The sequence below is a fragment of the Schistocerca serialis genome, chromosome 8 (genome assembly GCF_023864345.2).
Source record: "Schistocerca serialis cubense isolate TAMUIC-IGC-003099 chromosome 8, iqSchSeri2.2, whole genome shotgun sequence".
In the NCBI taxonomy this organism is placed as follows: domain Eukaryota; kingdom Metazoa; phylum Arthropoda; class Insecta; order Orthoptera; family Acrididae; genus Schistocerca; species Schistocerca serialis.
In genome coordinates, this window is record NC_064645.1 from 341828963 (window position 1) to 341850125 (window position 21163).

Here is a 21163-nt window from a genome sequence, read left to right on the forward strand (position 1 = left end):
CCCCATTTTTAGTCACAATCATCTTCAATGAGCGTGTGTCACGATCACTGAACACACACACACACACACACACACACACACACACACACACACTTTCGCCCACGTTATGAGTTAGCGGATAACGCTTTTCCGCTCTCCCTTTCTGCAGTATAAATCTTCGATCGGTGCCTCCTGAAACACCAAACACTTCGGCTACCTCAGTTACTGAAGCATCCACCTCATGTGCACACGTCCGACCGACACGGAACACCGTTTTGGTCATTTTACGTATTGAGGACATTTCACAAGTACCGTCTGTGGTCATATACAACATCGCAATCTGCGGGCTTAGCTAGCACCTGTATTTATTTTCAAGCAAGCATTTTTCACGGTGTTGGCTATCGTAGCTGCATCAACTGTGAAAAGTCTGAGGTTACTACTTAAATTCTCAGCAATGTCATTAATACGTAACATAAACAACACAGTTTCCTGAGACTCGTCTGTAGTTGCTTCCGCATCTGTCGATGGATCTCCATCGAGACAAACATGTCATGTCATGCCACGTCATGCCATGTCATGTCCTGCCTACATAGAAATAATCAACCTAGTCAAAATTTTTCTTTGATATCATACATGACCGTACTTCTGTTAATGAGCGTTGGTGTTATACCAGCTGAAATGCTTTTCGAATGTCAATAAATACAGCATCTATCTGATTGCCTTGATCTATGGCTGTCAGGACGTCATGCGTGAAAAGCGCAAGTTGGGTCCGTATGAGTGATGTTTTCGAAATCAATTGTGACTGGCATGGAGGTCATTCCGTTCCAGATACCTTGCCACGTTAGAGTTCAGGATATCTTCTAGGACTGTGCAACAAGATGGTCATCAATGAGATCAGACCTAAGTTTTGCGTATCACTATTTCTACCCTTCTTGAACACGGATATAAACTATGTTTTCTTCCAACCAGTGGCCACAGTTTTTTGTTCGACTGTTCTTATTGTTAATTTCATACACTCTGTCAATATGTATGTAAAGCCTAATGGTTTGTAGCTCCTCTTTGTGGTATGGCTTCATGTTAAAACACATGGCGTTCCTGTGAGATGAGGCTGACTGAGTATAGCCCACTGTGGAGTGAAGAAAGCGCCATAGGTGGATGTGGGCAGGCGTTGAGTTTCCGCTCTTGGTGGAGCCTCTGGAAGCTTTGTCTGCAGCTGCAGCTGCCAGACGCCACCTGGAACACCGGCAGCTGCTCGCTGAGCACAAAGAAGCCGCGGACTGCCCAGACTCCTCGTTTCTTCCTTCACGCACCCAAGCAGCTGCTCCTCGCGATACGACTAGCTCCAGTAATCCAGTGAAAGATACCTGTCCTCGTACACAAAGAAACATACCGGACATGGCTACTGGCTTAAGGTACCGTCCAATAGATTTCATTTCATTTCTAAAGAATATCTGACATATAATAGTCTGGAACAGAAGAAAACCTTTTATAATTGATTGTGGAAAAAGTGCGACAGTAGACAGTAGAATATGAGAAGATAGTGTATTTCGTCATCGTCGTCTCTCTCTCTCTCTCTCTCTCTCTCTCTCTCTCTCTCTCTCTCTCTCTCTCTCTCTCTCTCGCACGCACAATATCAATATTTTATATTTATCCCTCCACTTTATCCTTATTTGGCAGAGGCGAGGGCTGATGCAATAAGAAGCACTCCTCTGAAAAGCTCTGTGGATTTGTATCACTATATTGGAAGAAGAAACACAGCTGATGATAATGTGACGTTCCACATTCTAAAATCGAAATTTCGATTAGCGGAATAATGCAAAATTATGATGATGATGATGAGAGACAGAAGAATGGAGGGGAGGGGAGGCAGCGGAGTATGATCTTTCGAATATCGGTACCGGCTGTCAACACTATTCGGTTAGTCCGTGCAGCTGTTACTTACACTGCTTCGGTAGTGCAATGGATAGCACAACTGCCTAGTAAGCTATTCATAAATGCTTAGCTTAGCAAAATTACACCATTGAATGCCGTCAGTTACAAAGTAATCGCATGTTATAATCATTTAAGTCGCAGACCGCAGACGTGAAACTAGGCGCCAGTTTCGGCTGCTTTCGCTTCGTCCATCACTGCTTCGCTGGTCACGTAACACAATTCGTGAGCAGAATGTAGCTGATTGTCGATTTTTTGCGTGAAAACCTCTACTTTATACACGCGAAGTACGTTCTTTCTTTATCTTGTATTTTGTCCTCCTGTGATTTCCAAGATACAGCACGTTCTCTAACATTTCAGCACGTAGGATGATTGGTACAAAGGCACGGAGTCTAGAAGAGCCATAAATATAATATTTTGGGAAGTTTTCACTTAAGGCAAAATCCGGTAACAAATATTCGTGGCCGCCGCTGCTCCTCTGCGTTCTCCCGGGCACGAGGTCTCTCTTAAGCAAATCGCGATTCTCGGCGGCACAGTAAGATAATGATATCATATTTTACTGATCATCATTTCATAATTTTCTCAGCTAATTGCTCCCTGGAAGTTCTACCAGGTCCGAGGTAACAAATGTTCATCAGCGATGACTGTTTTCTATAGTAGAAAAAATAATTTCAATCCACTTGCATTGTTATTTTTAATCTTCAGAGGTTTTCCTTCACTTTTTCACGATAAAATATGCATTGGATTCGTTCAAGAGAATGTTCCAAGAACTATTTCTCTCAACACCAGTTTTTAAGTGCTTCTAAATTTTTCCACACATGGAAGTTTTTATGGTGGATATTTTCAGTGTTAGGTCCATCTAGTTACAAGTGCATAAAACGAATGTTTTGCTTTTTCTTGTTTCTTTAAAGACATCCCTAGTGGTTTAAAATATATACATATTTGTGCTTATGCTATTTGTTTTACGTAAGACATTATGCATTGAGATTAGAAACAGTTCTGGCACACTCTGGTTTCCTACAGGTGAAGTAATAGTTTAAATTTCGATTTACAATGTTTGCAGATGCTGCTCTAAATGTGTTCTTCTTCCGGTTTTAGAGCTGTTGGCATTAACATTGAACAGAATGAGATTTTCACTCTGCAGCGGAGTGTGCGCTGATATGAAACTTCCTGGCAGATTAAAACTATGTGCCGGATCAAGACTCGAACTCGGGACCTTTACTTTTCGAGGACAAGTGCTCTACCAATTGTGCCACCTAAGCACGACTCACGACCTGTCCTCACAGCCCCAGGCTTGGCAAAGCCGTCTCCGCAATATTCTTTGTTCCGGGAGTGCTAGTTCTGCAAGGCTCGCAGAAGAGCTTCTGTGAAGTTTGGAAGGTAGGCTTGGTAGTTCAGTTGGTAGAGCACTTGCCCGCGGAAGGCAAAGGTCCCGAGTTCGAGTCTCGGTCACGCGCACAGTTTTAACCTGCCAGTAGTCAATATTGAACAGTTCATAATAACAGCGAAACAATAATTTGTCAGTCTCCTTTTTCCCCCTCTCTGTCTGTCCATCTCTTACTCTCCCCTTCTCTCTTCGCGTCGTTATCCACACCCAAATAGGAGGCTGCTGATTCACACTCCCACAGTATTTCTTTCCAGATAGTAAGTAAACTACGTGCCAAGTTTGGTCAATTTCGATCCAGGGGATTTTTTTTATCTATATTGGTTTGCCAGCAAAAGCACAAGTGAAAAATATTTCACATGTATTTTACATATTTCACACTTATTTCTATACATATTTCACCAGTATATCTAGCGAATTTCGGCCGACAGTTTCGGTTTCGATTTCGTGCAGCTCACTGTTTATGACGTCATATCTCCCGAACTATGTGTCGTACAACGATAGAATTTTGCAGGTATATTCGGCCGCACATGTGGATACTGTCTGCAAAATGTGTTGCGAATAGAGCTACTAATAATGAAGTACATTTAAACATATGTTTATGATGTCGTAACTTCTCAACTATGTGTCACACAACGATCTAATTTTGCAGGTGCATTCAGTGGTACATTTGAATACCGTCTGCAAAGTGTGCCGCCAATACATTTTTCGTAAAGGATTAAAAAATTAAAATGTTATGAGCGAAGCGACAGTTTTAATACACGAGCAGTGAAAATACAGTAAGCGATATTTTATCTTTTCATCATTTCGACGGTGTGTCACCGAGGAAAAGTTTCGTATTGGTTTGAAATTATCTGGAATGTCTGTTACACGTCACTAAGGCTCTCATTCTCAAATACCGGATGAGTAGAGTCTGGTTACTCGCGCGTCGTGGGCTACACTTTTTCTTTCACTCCCACCTCCACGCATTTGATAGGAAGATGGTTCTTACCACCACAGTGATTCTTTCCAAGCAGTAAGTGATATGTACAGCACGTTTGGTTGAAGTCGGTCCAGTGGTTTAGGAGGGGATGTGGAACATTCATTTTTATAAAATGTGTGGATTTCAGGTCACTGATGATGCCTGGTCAGTGCGTCTGCCTTTGCCTTCCACGTAAGCTGGCACCATGTAACTGCGGTTATGGTGGCGCCATCTATTGGTCGAAAGACTGACGCGTGCGCACCGTTTGATGTTGCGTAGCGCCACTGTGGTTCCACGCCGAAGAGAAGGTGGTCACGCATGTTATCGTCCACTACCGAACATGCAGTCGAGTAATCAGGAACAACGAGGAGTGATTCGATTTTGCCGGAGGAGGTAAGTTGGAGGCCGTGAAATGTATCGGCGGATGACAGGGCTGTTTACGTTGAGTACAGTCTGAGAAGCTCCAGTGTTGTGGAATGGCGCAAGCAATTCCTCGAGGGACGCCAGTCACTGGAAGACGATGCTCGTCCTGGAGAGGCTTAGCTTCTTATCACACCGGAAATGGTTGCGGAAGTGAATGCTCGGACAACCGCAGAAACACCGTGGACGAGATCCATCGCTTACTGGGTATTAGCGCGGGCACCGCCTACACCATAATACATCATCAACAGTTGAACTTTCGAAACATCTGTGCGCAGTGGATTCCCCACCAACTGATAGCCGAATACTCGAAAGCGCCGTCTTTGAGCGATATGCAACGTTATCATGCGGAGGAATACGGCTTTCTGTCACATATTGTCATAGGTGACGAAACATGGTGTCACCATTCTGAACCGGAAAGCAAGCGTCAGAGCAAGCATTGGAAACATACTTCACCACCTCCAAAGAAATCAAAGATCGTGCACACCAATTCTGGTAAGATCATGATGTCCTCCTTTTTTGACTACGAGGGTTCACTGCTTGTCGAGTTCCTGGAACGGGGAACTACTATCAATACCCAGCGTTATCAAGCTACTTTACACAACCTTAGACAAGCCATCAAGTCGAAACGCCGAGGAATGCTGTCGAATGGCTTTATCCTTCTGCATGATAATGCCCGTCCACACATGGGCAATGTGGCGAAGACGACATTGCAGCAGTTTCGGTGGGAACCAATGGAACAATCACCGTACAGTCCCAACCTTTCACCGTGTGACTTTGATGTGTCTGGACCTCTAAAACAAGCTATTCGCGGACATCGATTCGCAACGGACGACGAAGAGTGTGACTGGGTCCAGGCCTGGATCCGACAGCAGCCTACTACTAGCTTCTTCAATTATGGAATCGACCGGCTAATGTCGCCATGGGATAAATGTGGCAACAGTTTTGGCGACTATTTTTGAGTATGTGTACAACTACATTTTTTAGTTAATAAGATCTTTCGTTACTTTTCACTGGTGATCGGGTTTCATTTGAATACCCCTTATAATAAGGCAGACTTAACATGGAAACCATCAACATAATATTGCACACAACTGAGACTGCAAAAGTTAAACAGTCTTTTTCTTTCCCGGATTGCTTGCGCAACATTTTTATTTTTATTTTTCGTAACAGCTACCAAAGAATTTCTATTCGGATACATATTCCACACAACAAATTGTGACGACAGATTATTTTCGGGATCGCATATTTGCAACGCTGAAAGGAGGCGATGTGACCTCAACTTGACAACTCTTGTGACACGCACACGAGAACATGCAGAACGGGAAATGACTCAGCTGAGGATATGCAGGACTGTAAAAGGAACGTTACGTGAAAGCGTCTCCTTCCATTCTGTGGTCGACGGAAGCAGCGCAAGGACGCGTGTGAGTCACCCATCAGACCAGTACTGTACGCCCAATTACACGCACCGGGCTCCACACAACCCAGCAATGTCATTTTCTTCTCAACGGGAGTCGCCTATATCTCTGAATCACCCAAGAGTAACTGGTGGACGAAGTTAACGGCTAAATGCCGCTTGCTACCAAAGGAAACAGTGAGTAGTTCACCACGACGAAAACGACTTATTGTGCTCAGGCATCAGTAAACTGATGTCTTTAGTGCAGCATTTATGTAACGTGTGAATGTCACTCAACTGTTTATGACTGTTTGCAACACAGGTATCACAAAACCACAATTCCGATCCGTGACCAACATTATATGACTGTCGACGTATTTGAGAGTGAATAAATCATACTTCCTCACGGAGTACGCACGGAGAACACTCAGCCAACAAACTGCACAAACCACCCTGACATTCGTCTCTGGTAACAGCCACCTAAATGGCAATTGCAAATTTAAATCCTGACACTACGTTCACAGTAAACAGATAGACAATGGCGAGTGCGAAAAGCAAATATGTGTAAAATGTCACTCGCCAGGGTTAAGACCTCCGACGCAGCGGAGAGATGATTCAGTTTCGTAACACGGATACGATCTCGAAACGTTGCACCACCGAACGTAAACACATTACACTGGCTTATAGTATGTACCTTCGCCAAATCCAAGCTAGTCACAATGATTTATTTCAAAAAGTCAACTCTAAAACGCGACAACTGCGCTTTTTTTCCTTTCTCTCTCTTTTGAAGAAACATATGACATGTCTATAGCAAAACTATGAAACGAAATTTTGTTCTTTTTCATAAAATATCGCAGTTTATTTTGCGCCTACATGCATCACATTTTTCGCCAGAGAATTTGCGTAGGTCTCGAGTTTCGGATGTTTCTTTTTCTGCACATCACCGCCTTGCTGGCGCAGGTAGTTTCCTGTTTGAAATAAATTCACATTGTGGAGGTAAGTCCAGCAATAATTACAAGTATTCGTACATTTTCACGAATTTATTGTCTCATTTTGAAGAATTTTATTGTGTTTTTAATTCCCTGGTTCACCACACGTGAATTCCTGCTACTGGCCTATACTGTTTTAAAATCAAATTTTTGTTTATGTCGTTTTCGAAGGCAACTTCTCTAGTAAATTGTCGAGGTGAGTATTTTTCGGTCACGTATAACAAACAAACTACAAACGTCACCGCATTTTATCGAAGATTGTAATTTCACTTATTTACTTTCAGTTTGTTTGTCCATGTTTTTACTGACGGAAGACTTTTGGGTCTGCTTAAAACGTATTGTTTGCCTGTAAGATTATGTACTCTAGTATGACAGCAGCAGCAAAATTGCGTTGAACGGCACAAGATATTTGCTTTTGTGACTTCATTAATGTGAGAGCTAAATATTGCTTTCCTGACATTTACGTCTTTCATCGCATGTCCTGTTTCAGGATTTAGGAAAACCTCTTCGTCACTTAACGACAGCATTATAAATTGAATACGGAACCAAAGACATCTATAACTGATGTGTAAGACATAGCACGATTTAAAAAAAAAAAAAAAAATCTGGCTATGAAACAGAAGTACACTGCATCAACAGTATACGGTGTACCCGAAGATGACCTCGCTTTTCGTCAGCAGTTTATGTACACAGGTATCCTCAATTAACAGATTCCTGCTGTGGAAAACTGGAGAAGCTGACATCACCACAGATGCACTGGAGACATTATATATTTAGCGGTGTTTAAATTTTTGTTGATTAATGTTCTGCCTTACTCCCGGAACATGAAGCTGAACCTCTCATGAACCTCACTGCATCTCTAAGATGAAATACGGTCTCCAACAAAATCTACGAAATCTCCACAGTAGAGTTCCCACTCTGCAATGCGTAACAGTTGTAATGCCCAACTAGTTGGTTTCACAACTATCACAGCTTATAACGATCTAGTATGCCTAAAGCTACATGTACTCACCATATGATAACTTCAGCAGCGTTAATTTACTTTTCGTACAATGAAACGGGGACTACTTCGAAGATTTTTATTTCTGCCAATATGATTCGTTCGTAGCTGTAGCACACTAAATTAACACGGAAGAGCCAAAACCCATCGATATCGAACAGCTTCGGTGGACTCGCCTTAGGTTACTGAAAAAGGGTATGAAAGAGCTTAGGTTTCTATACGTCAGTGTTGGAGGGAGGGAGAGAGAGGGAGGGAGGGAGGGAGGGAGGGAGGGAGGGAGAGAGAGAGAGAGAGAGAGAGAGAGAGAGAGAGAGAGAGAATCGGTTGCAGATATTCTTGAGGAGAAAATTCCTTGTTAACTGGGCAGTGACCAAGTATTATACACTGAGGTACCGAGCGAGGTGGCGCAGTGGTTAGCACACTCGACTCGCATTCGGGAGGACGACGGTTCGATCCCGTCTCCAGCCATCCTGATTTAGGTTTTCCGTGATTTCCCTAAATCGTTTCAGGCAAATGCCGGGATGGTTCCTTTGAAAGGGCACGGCCGATTTCCTTCCCCATCCTTCCTTAACCCGAGCTTGCGCTCCGTCTCTAATGACCTCGTTGTCGACGGGACGTTAAAACAACACTAACCTAACCTAACCTACACTGAGGTAACAAAACTCATGAAATCGCGATATGCACATATGCGGACAATGGTAGTATCACGTACACTAAGTGTAAGGGCAGTGCATTGGCGGAGCCGTCGTTTCCACTCAGCTGAGTCATGTGCAAAGGTTTCCGAAGTGATTACGGCCGGTCGTCGGGTATTAACAGACACTGAACGCGGAATGGTAGTTGATACTAGACGCATGGGACATTCCATTTAGGAAATCGTTAGGGAATTTAATATGCCGAGGACCACAGAGTCAAGAGTGTGCCTATCAAATTTCAGGCGTTACCTCTCATCACGGACAATGCAGTAGCTGACGGGTTTCACTGAACGATCGAGATCAGTGCCATAATGTCTGTAGCAGTATCAAAAGAAATAAAATTGGTGTGTTTTATCAGAACATTAGAGGACTGAAAAATTAGATGAGCTTCTTGTGTGCCTAGAAAATGGGGTAAATTTTGAAGGTATAGATGTTTTGTGTGTCTCTGAATACCATGTAACCGCAGGGATGGAGAACAAATAGTTTTTGTGTAGATCAGATCCTTGAAGCATGTGCTTGTGAGCTGCTACTGCAATATACTTCCATAGTAATTGTAACAATCTACAGATCTCCTCAAGGTAACTTTCAGCTACTCATGAAAAATCTTGAGGCATTACTGAGCTACCTGTGAGACAAAAAGGAGCAGTTAGTGGTTTGCAGTGATATTTATGTGGATTTCTTAAAAGATGGTGTTGATGGAGCCTCTAACAGAATTTTGAAGTGTTGTTCTAATTTAATAAATGGAGTCCTTAGCGATATATGTTATTCTTCGCTCGCACAGGGAATTTTTCCAGGCAGATTGAAATACGCAATTGTCAAACCTCTTCATAAGAAAGGGGATAAGAGTGACTTAAATAATTATAGACCAATCTCGTTGCTGACTTCATTTTCTAAAACATTCGAAAAAGTTATGTACTCAAGAGTAGTGTCACATTTAAGTGAAAATAATTTGCTCAGCATGTCACAGTTCGGATTCCGGAAGGGTTACTCGACTGAAAATGCTATCTACATATTTACCCATCAAATACTACAAGCCCTAAATAACAAATTATCGCCAGTTGGTATTTTTTGTGATCTATCCAAGGCATTTGGCTGTGTGGATCATGTCACACTCTTAGAAAAACTCAGGTTTTATGGAACTGAAGGCTATACACACAGCTGGTTTGAATCATAACTAAAGAACAGAAAGTAAAAACGTTTTGCTGGTTAGCACAAATAATGTTGGGAGGGTAGTAAATTCTAGTGACTGGGGAGTTATCACAAAGGGAGTCCCACAAGGTTCAATTTTAGGTCCTCTGCTGTTCCTTATTCATGTGAATGACCTCCTGCTTAACATTCAGCAAGCGGAACTAGTACTCTTGTGGGTGACACGAGTGTTATAATAAATCCCATTCCGGAAAAAGCGGCTGAAGATACTGTTAAGAATGTCTTTCAAAGAATTATTAAGTGATTCTCAAAAAATGGACTCTCCCTTAATTTTGAAATAACTCACTATATCCAGTTCTGTACACCGAATAGAGTCATATCGACAATTGATGTAGCACATGAACAGGGCTCAGTTAACAGGGTAGATTTATCCAAATTTTTGGATGTTCACATTGACGACAACTTGAACTGGAAGAAGCGTATTACTAAGCTTCTCAAACAACTAAGTTCAGCTTCTTCCGCTCTTCGTATAATTGCTAATCTTCGTAATAAACAGATCAGCCTCCTAAAGTACTTTGCATATTTCCACTTAATAATGTCTTATGGAATAGTTTTCTGGGGTAACTCACCACTTAGACATAAAGTACTGAATGCAAAAAAGAGAGCAATTTGAATAATTTGTGGTGTTCACCCAAGGACATCAGGTAGGCACCTTTTCAAGGAGTTAGGTATTTTAACTGCACCATCAGAGTACATATATTCGCTAATGAAATTAGTTACAAATAATCCATCTCAATTCGCGAAGAAGAGTGATGTTCATACGTACAACATTAGAGGGAAAAATGACCTTTCCTATCCGTTATTGAGGCTGTCAGTTGCTCAAAAAAGGAGTACACTATTCAGCAACAAAAATCTTTTATCATTTGCCTAACAACATAAAAGTCTGGCAGGTAGCAGATCAAGTTTTAAATCTAACTTAAAATCATATCTTTTGGACAACTCCTTCTAGTACGTGGACGAGTTTCTGTTTCAGAAATGGTAAAAAAAAATGTACCTCTAAATGTAGTTGCATGCGTAGAACTAAAAATTTCAGTAATATTAGTATTAGCACTATTCATGTGTGTATATATATACACCTTGTAATCTGACTTGTTCCACGTCATATCGATAAAATAATTGGGAAAATGATCTACGGAACATTACATACCTAAAACTAAAACTAAGCTAAACATAGTGCCTTTGCTAACATCATCATCTGCTGCGTCTCTCCTGGCCTCGTGACCATATCGGTTGAACCCTAGACGACTGGAAAATCGTGGCCTGGTCAGATGAGTCTCAATTTCAGTTGGTAAGAACTGATGGTAGGGTTCAAGTGTGGAGCAGGCCCCACGAAGCGATGGACCCAACTTGTCAACAAGGCACTGTACAAGTTGGTGGTGGCTCCGTAATGGTGTGGGCTGTATTTACATGGAATGGACTGGGTCCTCTGGTTCAACTGAAACGATCACTGACTGGAAATGGTTATGTTCGGCTACTTGGGAGACATATGCAGCCATTCATTCATGGACTTCATGTTCCCAAATAACGATGGACGATGGAATTTTTATGGATGACAGTGCGCCATGTCATCGGGCCCAATTGTGAGCGATTGGTCTGAAGGACATCTGGACGAGCCAACGATCTGGCCACACAGATCCCCAGACATGACTTCCATCGAGCACCAAAACATGCACCGGCAACACTTTCTAAATTATGGACGGCTACAGAGGCAGCTTGACTCAGTATTTCTGTATGGACTTCCAACGACTTCAAGAGTCCATGCCACGTCGAGTTGCTGCACTAAGGCAGGCAAAAGGAAGTCCGACACGATATTAGGAACTATTCCATACTTTCGTCATCTCTGTGTAAACTGGGTTCAAATTCTTCCACTATTATTTAGTTTTAAATAGACAATGAAAGCTGCCGCAGAAATTGTATATTGGTATCTTTAACACAATTAATTTAATTGCGAACTGGAATAAAGTGTTGAACGTACGTGTCTACGATTTTTGACAGCATAATCTGCGTAGATAGTAGTTTATTTCTGTTTTCTTTTTCCCTTTGAAAATTATTAACCTTTTTAGAGAATGGAAAATGTAAAATCAAGTGTAGTATTACGTAATTATCGCTGACATCTTTAACCATAGAACTTGTTCGCAGATCGTGTGAGGCATCATCACGAAAGAACAGGGCAACTCACAATTTTAGCAGAGTTCAATTATCGACCAATAACATAGATCCACTGTCAAAGTAAATTGAAACACAAAATAACACACATTCTCCACCGAGGCCCAAACATGTTTTGTCGAAGATTGTTTTTTATTGTCACAATTCAGAACGGAAGTTATTTAGTATTTGGGGTATTTTATGAAATATAGTTACAATTTGCCTTTTTTTCTAGACCTGAAAACAGTTCGTTACAAATGATATTATGTGATTTTACTTTCGCTATTTTACGTCTGATTTTCAATTACATCAGGAACTGGCGCCTTTTCGCTTATTCGTGAGCTATTCCCTCATTTGACACTGCTGTGTTTTGTCTACTTTTACATCGGTTTGCAGCACTACGCCTCTCTTGACGTAAAATACGACGCAATAATGAACCATTCTCTTTTCTTTGTATACCTTTGGCTAAACGTGTCTTTGTTTTAATAGTTTTGTGAACTCCACCGCTAGTTTTGGTTTTCGTTGATCTATATTAGGTCTTATTTCACGTCAAGAAATGTGTAGTGCTGCAAATAAATGTGAGATCAGGCAAGAAATAGTGGTGCCAAACGAGGGAATACCTCAAAAGTATGGAACCAGAAGACACTTCAGGGTGTGAGCGAAAATCGGATATATGATACATAAGTGATGTCACACTTCATTATCTTTTGAAACGACGTGTTTTTCGATCTAGAAAGCAAGCCAAATTTGAAATACTTCTCAGTAAAAACCACTATGATGTTTCATACCAACAAAAATAAATAAGTTTCACGACAAAAATACGCACTTTCCTGTAGTCGTACAGAGGGATTTAAATATCTTCAATAAACTGTAAAGCCATTACGGACGCTGTGAATACGTAGCTGTAGAATTTGAAATTTATTTATTTTAAAATAACAGTACACAGATTTCGGGTCAGCTTTCATTCTTTTGCCAAATGGTAAAAAATACTGTCGAAAGTGAAATCCGGGTCCACACGCCCCGAAGTTGACTACAATATCTTGTCAGATAACGAATGCCTTCCTCAATACGTACATCTGCGAACGATAGCCTCTATGGCCGAAAGGCTGCTGGAACGATAGCTCAACGTCGGTCGGATGACTGATACACTCTTAGTAAAAAGAAAGAAAAAAGAAAAAGGAGAAAGAGAAAGGGAGAAAGTATAGTTATCATCGAAGCAATTTTGGAGAGGTAATGGGAAACGCGCACACAACTGCAGGAGAAAAACGGCGAAGAAATAGAAAGAAAGGAAAAGAAAATTAGCATCGTTGCTTTCGCTTCAAAAAGACTCATGTTCCATTCCCGGCACGTCCTCAGGTTTTTTCTGCGATAGGCATTCCTCGAACGGTATCCGCTCAGCCTTGTGAGGGCAAATGAGTAGCTGCTAGAATAAAGAAGCAGCGGCATCTCCAGCACGAATCTACTGGCGGCAACGGCAAGGAGGATTGCTGACAAGCAGATAACACGCCCCAGTCATAGACAGCTTCTCATAATTTTTTGTACCAGCAGTCGGCCAGTCGGAACAAGCCCAGGCCTATTCCTTGAATGCCGTATATCTATAATTTTACAGTTCGAAATGGTTAATCCTCCATTAGGTTAATCGCCTGAGATGTACAAAGCAAATTTCCTTAGTGACGAGTGTTCTATTACATCTACACAGAAACAGATAATTCGTCATCACTTCTGCCCTTTTTTCCGATGCTGAGAACGTAATGATCTAAACCGTTTCACAAGAGTTACTATGGAATGACTCCCGATCAGTATGTCGAAGCTGGTGTAAATCGGTGGTCGCAGGGTCTGGCCTACCTTAGCAAGACATGTGCAGAATTTCTGAAAATTACGTAGGCAGCAAGCAAGCGCACCAAGAGCTACTACTTACGATGCTGGCGGCGCATTCCTGAGCTTCGACTGCTGTACTCACCTGCAAAACGAGAAAAACAGAACATTAGAGACGTTATACATGTCAATAAGAGATAAAAGACAGAACATCACTGTTCTTCAGCGCAAGCAGAAACACGTACGCACGGTAAACTATATGTTAGTATGTCCCATCAGACTGAAGCGTAGCTAAGTGGAGCTTTCCACTTGCCCTCATGTCACTCCGAACGTAAATAAACGCTTTCTTTCCTTTTTGCAATTTATTTACGGACAACAATTACCTCGTAAACATAAAAATTGTTTCACAGTATGAGTTAGCCAAAATATTATTAAATCATTAATTTAATGCTGACTACTACGGTGCAGTTAGTTCTGTCGATGAACATTCATTTTACAGAATAGCCTGAATTTAGAATTCCATAGTAGTACGTACCTAAAATAAATTGGTGAAAGACTGATCAACACTGACTAATAGTGCAAAGTTTACTGGTTATAGAAACGTGTGTAATTTTTACAGAATAATCCACAGTTTTGAAGTTATTTTAATTTAAGGACGTAAAAGATATTAACGACGTAACAACGTATTTTGTTTAAGTTATGCTCCAAAAACGAAGGCTGTGTAATTAATAAATAAAGTGGAATCCGAATTACTGAGAAGTACAAGGAAATGTTTTAATCATATAATACACTAAAATTACGTTAGTATACAATGTATGAAATAAGCCTATCAATTTTTAATCACTAGTATAATGAGGCTTCAACTTCAGCTATTTGTTAGAGTTGCACGGAGTGATTACGCCGTAGTAGCGAGTAATGATCGGCATGTAATTGGTGCACCGTTGTGAACTGTGAATACCAATTACAACTCAGTCAACATCAGTTTGTTACGGCTAGATAAAACCCTTCGCGAAGTTTCATACAGAATTTCGTGGAAGAACAACGTGACAGACAAATAACAACTTTGTAAGAGCAATAACTGTTTCAGTGTTTTTTAGGGTTCGAAAAAACATTCAAACAAGTGCTCTTCATTGAATAAATAACAAATGTTATTGAAAATTTATTTTATTGTTTGCGAAAATCTTTAACATGAATACTGAAGATGCATCCTTCGTTAATGATGTGATTGCCGTAGGAAATTGTGTTCCACTGAAGTACTGCAAACTGTGAAATGGATTTGAAATCACAATGTTTCTTCTACCAACAACTTTTGTTTGCGTTCACTGAAACTTGTATGTTCTTGCTTTTGCGGTGGAAACTACAACAAATTTTCTTCGCAGTCAAGTAATACTGCAGTACATTCACTTAATAGTTCTTATACAGTACTTTTAAAATATCTCAATATGAATAATCTGATTTTACGCTAAGGTCAGGTTTGATCCGATTACATCAACATTGTACACCGCTGGATTGGGTCATCGTGTCAGATTGATGCGGGAAGAAACGAGAAAAACAAATATACACTTTCTTGTTGGGAGAATGAACTGAACATTAAAATTTAATGGCAAAAAGTTCAGACAAAAGAACCTATGCGCACGTCCTAACACTGAATTATATCAATCATTACCCTAAATTTTGGAACCATTACTAAATCAGGCCGAAGGAGGATGTCGGGGGAAGAAATAACGTGCTTCTATGGTTCCAACCAGCTAGTGTAGTTCGTATCAGAGTGTTCCCAATATTTCTATGGAATTTAAACAGTATCGTGAAAGTTATTGTGTAAACTTGGAACACCAGTATTCTGGATAGACAGTCGAAATCTTCTATTGTTATTACACTATATTTCGTATAAAAACTGCAGAGTTTGCGTCTTCTAGTCTATAATGACCTATAGTAAAAAAAATAGTAAATCTGTCTTCAATCGGAACGTTGGCCGTAACATCACAGTGCATTCCTAGGCATGGCCCTACACACGCAGTTCAAAATACTTACTCAGTCTACCAAAAACTTACCAAAGTTGAAAAATGACAAACAGACGTGATTCGACACAGACTGACAGAACTAACCCAGCTATCACGTTGTTTTACTGGCCTTCACATTATCACAACCTGTATGAGATCATGTTCAGTCACAAATGAGCCAATTAAAATTTCAGATTCGTTGCACTAAAGTTTAACTTTTGTCTCCGACGTTACGCCACGTTGAAGGAGATGCCTTTCACATTGTTTCAGTAACATTTCACTTGCTTAACCCCAAGTGTTACTGTATCTCAACAGGTCAACCCAGCAAACTGGCCACATAATTAGAGGGGGGAGAGAAAACGAATTACGTTCCATTTCAGTGCGATCTTATGCAAGGCAGTCACCGACATGGAAATGACGCTAATACCTTGTCCACCTACAGCCTTGGTAAAGGCCACAATTCGACGAGATCCGGTAGATCTACCAAATTGCGGGAATGCCGACTGCTACGTTTTACACACTGTTCCAAGTAATGGTTCAAATGGCTCTGAGCACTATGGGACTTAACTTCTGAGGTCATCAGTCCCCTAGAACTTAGAACTACTTCAACCTAACTAACGTAAGGACATCACACACACTCATGCCCGAGGCAAGATTCGAACCTGCGACCGTAGCGGTCGCGCGGTTCCAGACTGTAGCACCCCGGCTGGCTGTTCCAAGTAGCCCCAGACGTTTACTATGAGGTTTCGATCGGATGATTTAGCGAGACGGGCGAGGTATGACATTATATGTGAGTGCTGGTCAAAGCAAGAACGTATGCGCACAGTTCTGCGAACATTTTTGCTGTCATCTTGAAAGACGGGAGTATCCACAGCCCACATACCACGAAGATATAGAAGAAAGGTCAACATGTGGTCACCAGTCTGTCATATACGAGTTATTCAGTTGCCCTTCTCACTGCCGTTTTATGCAACCTGCAATGCTATGAGTGGTCTTTATAAACCCGCGCGAGATTTCCATATTCACTCGATCGCTAAGTAGGTCCTACAGAACGTTAAGAAGACCTTTCTGTAGGAAATTTAATGCAGTTAAATTTTGTGCTTGGATATATTTTCACTGGAGGCAACGGTTTTCAAGTTACTCAAGATTTCGTACAAAAGTGACCTCCAAAACGCACCTCCACCCCACAACCAGCCCTCACCAGTCAGTATTTCTAGCATGTTGCTCGTGGCACTCCGTCCTACCAATGTACAAAAATATCCGACTACACGAACTATTCCCAACATTCGACTTTTTTTATGTCCACTGATTGGGCTATTACGCCACCAGAACCAACAGTCATTTAGTTATTATTAATTTAAACATGGCTGTGAGGTTAAGAAAAGAAAAATGACTTTTGCAAAAACTATGTAAAAACTAATTATGTGTACAATTCTATCCAAACTTAAACTCTTACAAGCACATTAGTTTCGTAGTCACGCAGCCTGACAAACGCAAAGATGCAATTGTTTATTTTATGCTGTTTAAATTCACGAAATGCTTATGTAAAATTTACACAAACGTAAATTTTACAATATGTAAATGCTCAAATAAGTTTGTGGCATCATAAGACCAGTCAATGAAGATGAAAATAGGTCAAATGTGGAAAATAATTAATACAGTTGCTAATGTTTGTACAGTGGTAGGAGGGAGTGCCATTAAGAATGTATCAGAAATCCTGACCAGTTGGCTCTTAGTGTGGGTGCATTTGAAGGGCATTCAAAAATTAAAGTTGCTACCAAAAATGTATCCCAGTACAAAATTTAAGGCCATTAAATTTCCTGCTAAAAGGTCCTGTTCATTTTTTTCTGTAGGAATAACAGCTTGTGCACAGGGACAACAGACTATGGAAATCGCATGTGTGGTTTGTGAAGGCCAGCTGTAGCACTATGGTCTGTATGGAACAACAGCAATAGGGGCAGCTGAATCACCCTGTATACAAAGTAGTGTGTGTATGTGTATGTCCACAATCTCCACCCAAACACCTTGATCAATTTTAACCATACTGGGCACATACACAGCCAGCCTCATGCGTACCAGCACTGCGGGATCTACAACCCCCTAGCTACAATAAGAGTGGAGATACAGGCAAAAAGGGTATTTTCTGGCCCCTGGTGCTTATGCTGCCCTGCACAACAGGTATGTTCAGTGGGAACATTGTCAGCCTTCCAAATCAATCTGCTTCGTGGGGCAGTCAGCATGTCAGGGGCAAGAAGAGGTTTTCTAGCCCCTGACATTTAGGCTGCCCCTGATGTGTAAACTGCCCTGTATGACAGGTTCGTTGTAGGTGTAGCATCAGCATGCTTTACTGAACGTTTTTCAGGGGCTACAAGTGCCACTGAGAATGGCTGGGGGACAGACTGAGATGGATGGAGGAGGTCATTGTCAGAGAGTGGGGTGGAAGAAATGGACAATGAGAGAGGGAGCGAGAGATGAAAGAGAGAGAGAGAATGGGGATTGAGGTAGGAGGGTGATGTGGACAGACAGAGGGAGGAAGGGAGGAAGAGATGGACACAGAGAAGGGAAGGAGGATGTGTGCTTAACATATCTGTTGAAAACATACATGGGAGAAGCTGTGGGGAATACGCTATTGTTGAAATAAACATCCTCATTTATGTTCACAGTAATCTGAACGAGTGGGCCCAAGTCATGGTATGAAAAACACTTCCAAAACATCACATAATCACTTAAGGCTTGCGCTGCACCCTCTATACACTGCCAATTAAATTTCTTATTGGGTTGTGAATGGAACTGATGCCTTCCAGTGTTTGAACACATCATAACCAACCATTTGCGTGTCCTCTGTCAGGTAATGTCTAGTTTCTCTGCTGTTTGGTTCACTGAAGCCAAGCTTTATTCATGGTGTGCTAATGGGCAAGTCGTCACATACCTCCTTTCTGCAATTTTTCCAAGTCTCCAGGTCGCCCATATTACAGTGCTTATCCCTCACAACCACCTCACACATACATACTACGCCACTGCGTTGAATTTCGTCAGCAGTGGAGGACCACATGATCACCTAATACCAGTTCTACACTATTACAGGGCTTCATAACGACTAGTGTGCTTTCTTAAAGGGGGGCGAAAATATTTTGTCTGGTGAGATTATCAACATTGAGGTCATAATTATGTATTTCCAAGAAACTCTACCAACTGAGCTATCTAAGCACCACTCAACCTGGCCACACAGCAGTACATCTCCTACATTCCAAACTTCATAGAAGTTTCCAGAATGAGATTTTCACCTGCAGCGGAGTGTGCGCTGATATGAAACTTCCTGGCAGATTAAAACTGTGTGCCCGACCGAGATTCGAACTCGGGACCTTTGCCTTTCGCGGGCAAGTGCTCTACCATCTGAGCTACCGAAGCACGACTCACGCCCGGTACTCACAGCTTTACTTCTGCCAGTATCTCGTCTCCTACCTTCCAAACTTTACAGAAGCTCTCCTGCGAACCTTGCAGAACTAGCACTCCGGAAAGAAAGGATACTGCGGAGACATGGCTTAGCCACAGCCTGGGGGATGTTTCCAGAATGAGATTTTCATATCAGCGCACACTCCGCTGCAGAGTGAAAATCTCATTCTGGAAACTTCCCCCATGCTGTGGCTAAACCATGTCTCTGCAGTATCCTTTGTTTCAGGAGTGCTAGTTCTGCAAGATTCGCAGGAGAGCTTCTGTAAAGTTTGGAAGGTAGGAGACGAGATACTGGCAGAAGTCAAGCTGTGAGTACCGGCCGTGATTCGTGCTTCGGTAGCTCAGATGGTAGAGCACTTGCCCGCGAAAGGCAAAGATTCCGAGTTCGAGTCTCGGTCGGGCACACAGTTTTAATCTGCCAGGAAGTTTCATGGAAGTTCTCCTGCATATTGTGGGATTAGCGCTCATGGAAGAAAGGACACGGCAGAGACATTGCTTAGCCATAGCCTCAAAAATGAGATCGACAGGAAGTGCAAAATGGCTAAGCAGGGATGGCTAGAGGACAAATGTAAGGATGTAGAGGCCTATCTCACTAGGGGTAAGATAGATACCGCCCATAGGAAAATTAAAGAGACCTTTGGAGATAAGAGAACGACTTGTATGAATATCAAGAGCTCAGATGGAAACCCAGTTCTAAGCAAAGAAGGGAAAGCAGAAAGGTGGAAGGAGTATATAGAGGGTCTATACAAGGGCGATGTACTTGAGGACAATATTATGGAAATGGAAGAGGATGTAGATGAAGATGAAATGGGAGATATGATACTGCGTGAAGAGTTTGACAGAGCACTGAAAGACCTGAGTCGAAACAAGGCCCCCGGAGTAGACAATATTCCACTGGAACTACTGACGGCCGTGGGAGAGCCAGTCCTGACAAAACTCTACCATCTGGTGAGCAAGATGTATGAAACAGGCGAAATACCCTCAGACTTCAAGAAGAATATAATAATTCCAATCCCAAAGAAAGCAGGTGTTGACAGATGTGAAAATTACCGAACTATCAGCTTAATAAGTCACAGCTGCAAAATACTAACACGAATTCTTTACAGACGAATGGAAAAACTAGTAGAAGCCAACCTCGGGGAAGATCAGTTTGGATTCCGTAGAAACACTGGAACACGTGAGGCAATACTGACCTTACGACTTATCTTAGAAGAAAGATTAAGGAAAGGCAAACCAAAGTTTCTAGCATTTGTAGACTTAGAGAAAGCTTTTGACAATGTTGACTGGAATACTCTCTTTAAAATTCTAAAGGTGGCAGGGGTAAAATACAGGGAGCGAAAGGCTATTTACAATTTGTACAGAAACCAGATGGCAGTTATAAGAGTCGAGGGACATGAAAGGGAAGCAGTGGTTGGGAAGGGAGTAAGACAGGGTTGTAGCCTCTCCCCGATGTTGTTCAATCTGTATATTGAGCAAGCAGTAAAGGAAACAAAAGAAAAATTCGGAGTAGGTATTAAAATTCATGGAGAAGAAATAAAAACTTTGAGGTTCGCCGATGACATTGTAATTCTGTCAGAGACAGCAAAGGACTTGGAAGAGCAGTTGAATGGAATGGACAGTGTCTTGAAAGGAGGATATAAGATGAACATCAACAAAAGCAAAACAAGGATAATGGAATGTAGTCTAATTAAGTCGGGTGATGCTGAGGGAATTAGATTAGGAAATGAGGCACTTAAAGTAGTAAAGGAGTTTTGCTATTTGGGGAGCAAAATAACTGATGATGGTCGAAGTAGA

At 41.6% G+C, this 21163-nt stretch overlaps 1 protein-coding gene across 2 annotated transcripts in view; it reads right to left on the reverse strand.

The window, feature by feature from the left end:
• LOC126416787 (protein phosphatase 1 regulatory subunit 14C) overlaps positions 1 to 21163 on the reverse strand; it is a 552076-nt gene that overhangs the window by 190938 nt on the left and 339975 nt on the right. The window contains exon 4 of one of the 2 annotated variants that reach the window (XM_050084652.1): positions 14020 to 14061. The exons of the other annotated variant lie outside the window; for it this stretch is intronic. Coding sequence (XP_049940609.1) covers positions 14020 to 14061 — 42 coding nt within the window. The remainder of the gene's footprint in view (positions 1 to 14019; positions 14062 to 21163) is intronic. 2 annotated transcript variants of the gene reach the window in all.